At 43.7% G+C, this 11,029-nt stretch overlaps 2 protein-coding genes across 2 annotated transcripts; both read right to left on the reverse strand.

Annotated features, from left to right (window-relative positions):
* Window positions 1-2,291: 2,291 nt before the first annotated feature.
* On the reverse strand, window positions 2,292-3,326 carry LOC149544515 (uncharacterized). Its single transcript, XM_089795977.1, has one exon. It carries the CDS (start codon window positions 3,324-3,326, stop codon window positions 2,292-2,294), a length of 1,035 nt encoding a protein of 344 aa, XP_089652103.1.
* A 3,490-nt stretch (window positions 3,327-6,816) lies between these two features.
* On the reverse strand, window positions 6,817-7,851 carry LOC149544516 (uncharacterized). Its single transcript, XM_089795978.1, has one exon. The coding sequence runs from the start codon at window positions 7,849-7,851 to the stop codon at window positions 6,817-6,819; it is 1,035 nt and encodes a 344-aa protein (XP_089652104.1).
* Window positions 7,852-11,029: the final 3,178 nt, after the last annotated feature.

Here is an 11,029-nt window from a genome sequence, read left to right on the forward strand (position 1 = left end):
TTGTTAGTGCAATCAGAGCTTCTGGAGGAGAAATCAAAAAGAAAATGTTGTAAGTAAAGTTCTTAGAAAATTTCTTCCTATCTATGTAATTAGAGTATCTAATATTCAAGAAAAAAGGTTTGAGCCAAATCAAAAGATAAGTTTGGACACCTTAGTAGGAAGATTGATAGCTTTTGAGTTAAACAACTATGACAATTATGTTCTAGCTTCCAAGAATATTGAATCTGCATTTGAGGCCAAAATTTCACTCAAAGAGAAAGGAAAGAAAATAAAAGATATTCAATTAGAAAGTTAAGAGGAATCAAAGGAAATTTTTGATAGTGATCTTGAAATTGTTGAAGCTTTACTTGCAAAGAAATATTCTAAAGTTAGAGGAAAATACAAAGGCAAAGTTCCCCTAGTCTATTTTTCATGTGAAGGAATTGTTCATATTACTGTCAAGTGCCTAAACAAAGAAAGCAAGGATGAGAAGAAGAGTCACAAGTACAATGGAAAGAAGGATTTCAAAGATCACAAATCACTCAAGGAAAAAGGTAAGAAGACTTGTTTTATGGCTAAAGATTCTGATAACAATGAAGATGAAATAGTATACATTGTTGTGAAAGATGAATCTGATGAAGAAGAAGATAAGATGTCACTTATCTCTCACATCAATAAAAATGACACATGGATCATAGATAGTGGATGTTCACATCATATGACTAGAGACAAAAAAAGGTTTGAATATTTTGAAGACTATGATGGTGGTAGTTTAAGGTTTGGAAACAATGAACCTTGTTGCATAAAAGGGAAAGGCCAAATCTCATTAACCAAAGAACTTGTATGTGATAATGCCTATTGGGTTGAAGGACTAAAAAATAATCTACTAAGTGTGGCATAGCTAATCAACATTAGATTCAAAGTAGAATTCATGCATGGAAAGGCAAGATTGCTGGATGACAAAGGTAATCTAATTGGATCAGGAAAATAAACAAGAGGTAATCTATTTTATCTTGATCTTGGTGATTGATCATGTTTTATTGACATAATCAGATTTCCACAATCCATTAGAATGTGAGCAATGTTTCTGGATTAGATTGTGTGAGTTTTTTTAGCATCAACGTTTCGGATCATACTACATGATCCATCATCAGGACAAGAGAACATCAGAATATGGAATGAGCAGACTAGGCCATCACAAGCAGTCCTAAAAGGAGAGGGGGGGGGGAAAGGGCACAAAAACCAAGGGGACCAAAAATAAAGACATAACCACCAAGAGAACCGGTACGGAATAACCAATCAAATGAAAAAATGCAGATAATGAGCATAGATGTGAAGGAATTATTAATAAGCATTAAGAAATGATAAAGAATTAATAACTCAATAAAACTTAAAAAATAAATAAATAAGTAGATAAATAAAAAATTGAGAAATTAAGGATCAGCGAGAGAAAGGGAGGAAGCACACGAATATGAGAAAGAATAAAAAACTAAGAGGTTGAATATGCACAAAAAATTAGGACTTATAAAAAATTAAGAATTAGATTAAAAAAAAAAAAAAAAAAAAAAAAAAAAAAGGCTCAAACCCTAACGTAAATAAATAAAAGAACAAAAATTAATAAATAAAAGCAAGAGCAAAAAATTAAGAACTTATAAACAACTAAGTCTAAAAAATCGAACAAGCCAAAAAAATATTTTTTACCCCAAGAAAAAGAACAAGAGGAGAAATATTAGAAAGGCCCCGATATCTAAATAAAGAAGCTCAACACAAGAAGAAAAACTCAGGAGCAAAAAACTAAATAAATAGATTGGACCTACAACCACACATGCTACTAAAAGAAAAAGCGTAAATGTGCCAAGTGCAAAACAACCACAACACTGGAACCAACCCAGAATAAAGAAGACAAGTACAGGAAGATAAAAAGTAAAACAAGAATGAATAAAAGAGGAAAAGATAAAAAACAAAACATCAAGATGGCAGACCCAAGGCTGAAACCACCGGCACAGGAACGAGCTGAGGGGTAAGAGCGACACAGACGGCTAAGACAGAATGCAAAAAGAGAGACAACAGGAGGCAACCTGAGAAAAGAGCACAGAGAATATGAGGAGGAAGGAGCTCGGAGACCACGAGGTGGGGCCAGGAGACTAGAGACGAAAACAGAAAAAAAAAAAAAAAGGGGGGGGGGGGGAGGGGGGGTTTTTGGGGGGGGGGGGGGGGGGGGGCTCCCCCATAAACCGGACGGGCCAAATTGGGGGAGTGACAGGGGGAGGCTAGGGGACAAACCTCGAAGGGGCAGGATAGCTCGAGAAGCATCAAGGGTGATGCTGAGTCTTAAGCGAGCCCAGGAGAGGTTGCCAAGACAAGCTAATGGACCATCCATCATCTCGATTGAGGTTGATGGGATGATAGTTAATTTCAATAGCTTCCTTAAGTTTTCTTTTGAAGAAGTTATCCTCCTTGGAAAGAATTTTGGCGGCCTCCAGACAAATGTGATGCTTGGTGGCCGCAGAATGTTCGGCAAGGGCAGATTTATGGGTTCTATCATGTCTGATATCTGCACCATGCTCCCGAATTCTGGTACGAAAAGAACGGCCTGTTTCCCCTATGTAAGGGGCCCCACAAGAGCACTCAATCTTGTAGACTCCCGAGTCGAGGAAAGAGTCTTTGGTGTCCTTAAGGGGAGGAACTCGATGACGTAACTGCGAAAGGGGTTTGAAAGCCGTATGAAGACCCTTTTTAGATAAGATCTTGGCCAACTTCTGAGAGATGCCATCAACAAAAGGAAGGGTGGCAAACCGGGGAGGCTGGTTGGGCGGAGGACTGAGGGTACACCTAGAAAGAAAGAAGGACTTGGCTCGGTTGATAGCCTTAGAGATCTGCCTGTGAGAATATCCATTTAACATGAATACTTGACGAAGATGAGTGAGCTCTTCATGCAAGTTGTCATCATCACAGATTCTGAAAGCTCTGAGGGCGAGGGTCTTAAGGATGCCAACCTTCTGGCTGGGGTGATGGTGGGAGGATGCGTGCAAATACAAGTCAGTGTGGGTGGTTTTTCGGTGAACCTTGCGACCGAATGACCCATCAGCCTTTCGGATAAGAAGGACATCTAGGAAAGGCAACTGATAGTCTGATTCGAGCTCTTTGGTGAAGGAAATGTTGGTGACCAAACTGTTGATGTGAGAGTGAAATAGTTCAAGGTTCTCAAGCCCATGCGGCCAACAAACATTAGTGTCATCAACGTATCGTTTCCACCATTTGGGTTTGAGGGGGAAGGACTGGATAGCCATCTCCTCAAAATACTCCATGAAGAGGTTGGCGATGACTGGGGAAAGGGGCGAACCCATGGCAACTCCATCGACTTGTTCATAGAAGACATTTTTGGAAAGAGAAGAAGGTGGATCTTAAACAAAGCTCAACCAACTCTGCGATCTCATCCCCGACCTTGCGTTTGACAAGATTGAAGGAGTCAAGAATGGGGACCTTGGTGAAGAGGGAAACCACATCAAAACTAACCAAGATATCGCTAGGTTCCAACTTGGTGTCCTGAATGAATTGGACAAAATGGTTGGAGTCTTTGATGAAAGAGTCAGACTTTCCTAGCAGAGGCGAGATGATCTTGGCAAGGTGGGAGGCCAACAAGTATGTGGGAGAGCCAATGGTATCCACAATTGGTCTTAAAGGGATGCCACGTTTGTGAATTTTTGGAACCCCATAGATGCGAGGGGTCACCTCTTTAGAAGGAAACAGTTTTTTCTTTGTTGAGTCATCAAATGAGGACTTGGCCAAACTGGACTTAACTCTTGAAAGGATCAAAGAGCAAGGGTTGCGAGAAAGGATCTTGTAGTTATTCGGATCTGAGAGTAAGTCCAGAACTTTAGACACGTAGTCCTGCCTGTTCATCACAACAGTGGCATTACCTTTGTCCGCTTTGGTAATAACAATGTCATTACTGCGAATAAAGTCCTGGAAGGCGCGCATCTCAGAATTGGGGATATTGCGCTTGGGAAGCTTGGCATGCCTCAGGGCCACCGCACAGTCTTGCCTAATTTCTTCGGCGACAACCGTGGGTAGGCCACTAATGGCATTCTCAATCTCAATCAAAAAATTGACATGAGGGATGGCAATAGGGGTGCAAGCAAAATTGAGACTACGCTTAAGAAAATTAAAGGACAGCAGGTCAATGTTGGCACTAGATAAATTGACCACGATTTTATTCTCCCAATCATGAACCAAAGAGGTGGAAAGAGGAGAGCTCGGGGGTGCCGGCAGAATAGGGGGAGTGCCCAACGAGACCGAGGAGGGTGAGACATCCCGAAAGGTGGACGGAGAGGAGGTCACACCGGGAAGGGAAGGCAAGGAGGACAAGGGGATAGGATCAGGCGACGCAGGCAAGGACGAACTAAGGCCTAAGGTAGTGGATGCAGGGGCTATTGACAAAAGGTCGGCACACCTTTGGTTGACATGACCTGTACCAAAAAGGGGAGGTGGTAGGTGCGAGGGGCACCTCAATCCAACCAATCTACGCTCTACAAAATTAATGCAAGACTTATCAAGCACGAAAGAGGAGGACGCGTGAACAGGAGGCGTACCTGTGCAAGTTGGAAGAGATCCGTTGAGCAAGGATGACCGTTGAGAAGGGGAGGACCTCTGACCAAGCGCGCCGAGGATGGGAGACTGCTGCAACCGATTGCTGGAGGACATCGCGTTAGGAATGACCACGGGGTCACTGAGTTGCCTGCGTGTACTTTCCGCCAACGAGCAGAGAGGATCTGGGCTGAAAGCGCACCTAGGAGAGACACACGGGTCTGAGACGGGAGAAGGTGCTGGAGAGATGCTCTGCGGATCAGGAGCCAAGCGCCTGGGTGAAGAAGCCACCAGCGAGGGATAATGTAAGACTCACGAGGAAGGATCGCGCCGGGTTACAGATAACCGAACTGGATCATGTGAGAGATGAGGACCCGCAGGTGTAAGAGGGGCCACGGGGTTGCCAAGCACAGGAGCAGACCCGCCAGCGTGGTCTGCCACTGCAATGGAGACATCAGCCAAAGAGGAGGCTGAACGAAGAGAGGAGGCACAGGCAGGAGAGAGCCGAGAAGTGCTGGGCGAAGAGGAAGCAAAACAGTGGCGGGAACGTTGGAGCAGGCGCCAAAACTTGGCTTTTTGTCTGATGCTGCTCTGTACCTGCCGCCCCACTGCCCTGGCATAGGAAGCAGTGTCTAACCTGATCCATAGGTCTGGACAGAGAGCTGCAGCAAGTTCAAGGTGGAGGTGAAATAACTTGGCATTGAGGTGGTTGATGTCCCGCCTTGTTGATTGAATGACCGATTTGAGGAGGGAAAGACCAGCACGATGGAAGATATGTTGATTGAATACGCTCCAAAGATGGTGCGTGACTTTAACGAAACAAGGAAGAACATTCGAGTCTCTGCAACGCTTGAGGAAGGCCAGGTCTGCAATTTTCTTCATCAGCTTGATTCTGAGCATCTCTAGCTGCTTGGATTTGAAACACATTTCCCTCCCATGAAGGGTATCAATTAACATAATCAGATTTCCACAATCCATTAGAATGTGAGCAATGTTTCTGGATTAGATTGTGTGAGTTTTTTTAGCATCAACGTTTCGGATCATACTACATGATCCATCATCAGGACAAGAGAACATCAGAATATGGAATGAGCAGACCAGGCCATCACAAGCAGTCCTAAAAGGAGAGGGTGGGGGGGGGGGGGAAAGGGCACAAAAACCAAGGGGACCAAAAATAAAGACATAACCACCAAGAGAACCGGTACGGAATAACCAATCAAATGAAAAAATGCAGATAATGAGCATAGATGTGAACGAATTATTAATAAGCATTAAGAAATGATAAAGAATTAATAACTCAATAAAACTTAAAAAATAAATAAATAAGTAGATAAATAAAAAATTGAGAAATTAAGGATCAGCGCGAGAAAGGGAGGAAGCACACGAATATGAGAAAGAATAAAAAACTAAGAGGTTGAATATGCACAAAAAATTAGGACATATAAAAAATTAAGAATTAGATAAAAAAAAAAAAAAAAAAAAAAAAAAAAAAAAAAAAGGCTCAAACCCTAACGTAAATAAATAAAAGAACAAAAATTAATAAATAAAAGCAAGAGCAAAAAATTAAGAACTTATAAACAACTAAGTCTAAAAAATCGAACAAGCCAAAAAAATATTTTTTACCCCAAGAAAAAGAACAAGAGGAGAAATATTAGAAAGGCCCCGATATCTAAATAAAGAAGCTCAACACAAGAAGAAAAACTCAGGAGCAAAAAACTAAATAAATAGATTGGACCTACAACCACACATGCTACTAAAAGAAAAAGCGTAAATGTGCCAAGTGCAAAACAACCACAACACTGGAACCAACCCAGAATAAAGAAGACAAGTACAGGAAGATAAAAAGTAAAACAAGAATGAATAAAAGAGGAAAAGATAAAAAACAAAACATCAAGATGGCAGACCCAAGGCTGAAACCACCGGCACAGGAACGAGCTGAGGGGTAAGAGTGACACAGACGGCTAAGACAGAAAGCAAAAAGAGAGACAACAGGAGGCAACCTGAGAAAAGAGCACAGAGAATATGAGGAGGAAGGAGCTCGGAGACCATGAGGTGGGGCCAGGAGACTAGAGACGAAAACAGAAAAAAAAAAAAAAAAAAAAAAAAAAAAAAAAAAAAAAAGGGGGGGGGGGGGGAGGGGGGGTTTTTGGGGGGGGGGGGCTCCCCCATAAACCGGACGGGCCAAATTGGGGGAGTGACAGGGGGAGGCTAGGGGACAAACCTCGAAGGGGCAGGATAGCTCGAGAAGCATCAAGGGTGATGCTGAGTCTTAAGCGAGCCCAGGAGAGGTTGCCAAGACAAGCTAATGGACCATCCATCATCTCGATTGAGGTTGATGGGATGATAGTTAATTTCAATAGCTTCCTTAAGTTTTCTTTTGAAGAAGTTATCCTCCTTGGAAAGAATTTTGGCGGCCTCCAGACAAATGTGATGCTTGGTGGCCGCAGAATGTTCGGCAAGGGCAGATTTATGGGTTCTATCATGTCTGATATCTGCACCATGCTCCCGAATTCTGGTACGAAAAGAACGGCCTGTTTCCCCTATGTAAGGGGCCCCACAAGAGCACTCAATCTTGTAGACTCCCGAGTCGAGGAAAGAGTCTTTGGTGTCCTTAAGGGGAGGAACTCGATGACGTAACTGCGAAAGGGGTTTGAAAGCCATATGAAGACCCTTTTTAGATAAGATCTTGGCCAACTTCTGAGAGATGCCATCAACAAAAGGAAGGGTGGCAAACCGGGGAGGCTGGTTGGGCGGAGGACTGAGGGTACACCTAGAAAGAAAGAAGGACTTGGCTCGGTTGATAGCCTTAGAGATCTGCCTGTGAGAATATCCATTTAACATGAATACTTGACGAAGATGAGTGAGCTCTTCATGCAAGTTGTCATCATCACAGATTCTGAAAGCTCTGAGGGCGAGGGTCTTAAGGATGCCAACCTTCTGGCTGGGGTGATGGTGGGAGGATGCATGCAAATACAAGTCAGTGTGGGTGGTTTTTCGGTGAACCTTGCGACCGAATGACCCATCAGCCTTTCGGATAAGAAGGACATCTAGGAAAGGCAACTGATAGTCCGATTCGAGCTCTTTGGTGAAGGAAATGTTGGTGACCAAACTGTTGATGTGAGAGTGAAATAGTTCAAGGTTCTCAAGCCCATGCGGCCAACAAACATTAGTGTCATCAACGTATCGTTTCCACCATTTGGGTTTGAGGGGGAAGGACTGGATAGCCATCTCCTCAAAATACTCCATGAAGAGGTTGGCGATGACTGGGGAGAGGGGCGAACCCATGGCAACTCCATCGACTTGTTCATAGAAGACATTTTTGGAAAGAGAAGAAGGTGGATCTTAAACAAAGCTCAACCAACTCTGCGATCTCATCCCCGACCTTGCGTTTGACAAGATTGATGGAGTCAAGAATGGGGACCTTGGTGAAGAGGGAAACCACATCAAAACTAACCAAGATATCGCTAGGTTCCAACTTGGTGTCCTGAATGAATTGGACAAAATGGTTGGAGTCTTTGATGAAAGAGTCAGACTTTCCTAGCAGAGGCGAGATGATCTTGGCAAGGTGGGAGGCCAACAAGTATGTGGGAGAGCCAATGGTATCCACAATTGGTCTTAAAGGGATGCCACGTTTGTGAATTTTTGGAACCCCATAGATGCGAGGGGTCACCTCTTTAGAAGGAAACAGTTTTTTCTTTGTTGACTCATCAAACGAGGACTTGGCCAAACTGGACTTAACTCTTGAAAGGATCAAAGAGCAAGGGTTGCGAGAAAGGATCTTGTAGTTATTCGGATCTGAGAGTAAGTCCAGAACTTTAGACACGTAGTCCTGCCTGTTCATCACAACAGTGGCATTACCTTTGTCCGCTTTGGTAATAACAATGTCATTACTGCGAATAAAGTCCTGGAAGGCGCGCATCTCAGAATTGGGGATATTGCGCTTGGGAAGCTTGGCATGCCTCAGGGCCACCGCACAGTCTTGCCTAATTTCTTCGGCGACAACCGTGGGTAGGCCACTAATGGCATTCTCAATCTCAATCAAAAAATTGACATGAGGGATGGCAATAGGGGTGCAAGCAAAATTGAGACCACGCTTAAGAAAATTAAAGGACAGCGGGTCAATGTTGGCACTAGATAAATTGACCACGATTTTATTCTCCCAATCATGAACCAAAGAGGTGGAAAGAGGAGAGCTCAGGGGTGCCGGCAGAATAGGGGGAGTGCCCAACGAGACCGAGGAGGGTGAGACATCCCGAAAGGTGGACGGAGAGGAGGTCACACCGGGAAGGGAAGGCAAGGAGGACAAGGGGATAGGATCAGGCGACGCAGGCAAGGACGAACTAAGGCCTAAGGTAGTGGATGCAGGGGCTATTGACAAAAGGTCGGCACACCTTTGGTTGACATGACCTGTACCAAAAAGGGGAGGTGGTAGGTGCGAGGGGCACCTCAATCCAACCAATCTACGCTCTGCAAAATTAATGCAAGACTTATCAAGCACGAAAGAGGAGGACGCGTGAACAGGAGGCGTACCTGTGCAAGTTGGAAGAGATCCGTTGAGCAAGGATGACCGTTGAGAAGGGGAGGACCTCTGACCAAGCGCGCCGAGGATGGGAGACTGCTGCAACCGATTGCTGGAGGACATCGCGTTAGGAATGACCACGGGGTCACTGAGTTGCCTGCGTGTACTTTCCGCCAACGAGCAGAGAGGATCTGGGCTGAAAGCGCACCTAGGAGAGACACACGGGTCTGAGACGGGAGAAGGTGCTGGAGAGATGCTCTGCGGATCAGGAGCCAAGCGCCTGGGTGAAGAAGCCACCAGCGAGGGATAATGTAAGACTCGCGAGGAAGGATCGCGCCGGGTTGCAGATAACCGAACTGGATCATGTGAGAGATGAGGACCCGCAGGTGTAAGAGGGGCCACGGGGTTGCCAAGCACAGGAGCAGACCCGCCAGCGTGGTCTGCCACTGCAATGGAGACATCAGCCAAAGAGGAGGCTGAACGAAGAGAGGAGGCACAGGCAGGAGAGAGCCGAGAAGTGCTGGGCGAAGAGGAAGCAAAACAGTGGCGGGAACGTTGGAGCAGGCGCCAAAACTTGGCTTTTTGTCTGATGCTGCTCTGTACCTGCCGCCCCACTGCCCTGGCATAGGAAGCAGTGTCTAACCTGATCCATAGGTCTGGACGGAGAGCTGCAGCAAGTTCAAGGTGGAGGTGAAATAACTTGGCATTGAGGTGGTTGATGTCCCGCCTTGTTGATTGAATGACCGATTTGAGGAGGGAAAGACCAGCACGATGGAAGATATGTTGATTGAATACGCTCCAAAGATGGTGCGTGACTTTAACGAAACAAGGAAGAACATTCGAGTCTCTGCAACGCTTGAGGAAGGCCAGGTCTGCAATTTTCTTCATCAGCTTGATTCTGAGCATCTCTAGCTGCTTGGATTTGAAACACATTTCCCTCCCATGAAGGGTATCAATTAACATAATCAGATTTCCACAATCCATTAGAATGTGAGCAATGTTTCTGGATTAGATTGTGTGAGTTTTTTTAGCATCAACGTTTCGGATCATACTACATGATCCATCATCAGGACAAGAGAACATCAGAATATGGAATGAGCAGACCAGGCCATCACAAGCAGTCCTAAAAGGAGAGGGGGGGGGGGGGGGGGGAAAGGGCACAAAAACCAAGGGGACCAAAAATAAAGACATAACCACCAAGAGAACCGGTACGGAATAACCAATCAAATGAAAAAATGCAGATAATGAGCATAGATGTGAAGGAATTATTAATAAGCATTAAGAAATGATAAAGAATTAATAACTCAATAAAACTTAAAAAATAAATAAATAAGTAGATAAATAAAAAATTGAGAAATTAAGGATCAGCGAGAGAAAGGGAGGAAGCACACGAATATGAGAAAGAATAAAAAACTAAGAGGTTGAATATGCACAAAAAATTAGGACTTATAAAAAATTAAGAATTAGATAAAAAAAAAATTAAAAAAAAAAAGGCTCAAACCCTAACGTAAATAAATAAAAGAACAAAAATTAATAAATAAAAGCAAGAGCAAAAAATTAAGAACTTATAAACAACTAAGTCTAAAAAATCGAACAAGCCAAAAAAATATTTTTTACCCCAAGAAAAAGAACAAGAGGAGAAATATTAGAAAGGCCCCGATATCTAAATAAAGAAGCTCAACACAAGAAGAAAAACTCAGGAGCAAAAAACTAAATAAATAGATTGGACCTACAACCACACATGCTACTAAAAGAAAAAGCGTAAATGTACCAAGTGCAAAACAACCACAACACTGGAACCAACCCAGAATAAAGAAGACAAGTACAGGAAGATAAAAAGTAAAACAAGAATGAATAAAAGAGGAAAAGATAAAAAACAAAACATCAAGATGGCAGACCCAAGGCTGAAACCACCGGCACAGGAACGAGCTGAGGGGTAAGAGT

Source organism: Cupressus sempervirens, chromosome 8, assembly GCF_028749045.1.
Source record: "Cupressus sempervirens isolate cs-2001-9-10 chromosome 8, ASM2874904v1, whole genome shotgun sequence".
Lineage (NCBI taxonomy): Eukaryota > Viridiplantae > Streptophyta > Pinopsida > Cupressales > Cupressaceae > Cupressus > Cupressus sempervirens.

What these genes read in the sequence shown, in the direction of transcription:
- LOC149544516 (XM_089795978.1), bottom strand. Translation starts at nt 7,851, where the DNA reads ATGGGTTCGCCCCTCTCCCCAGTCATCGCCAACCTCTTCATGGAGTAT.
- LOC149544515 (XM_089795977.1), bottom strand. Translation starts at nt 3,326, where the DNA reads ATGGGTTCGCCCCTTTCCCCAGTCATCGCCAACCTCTTCATGGAGTAT.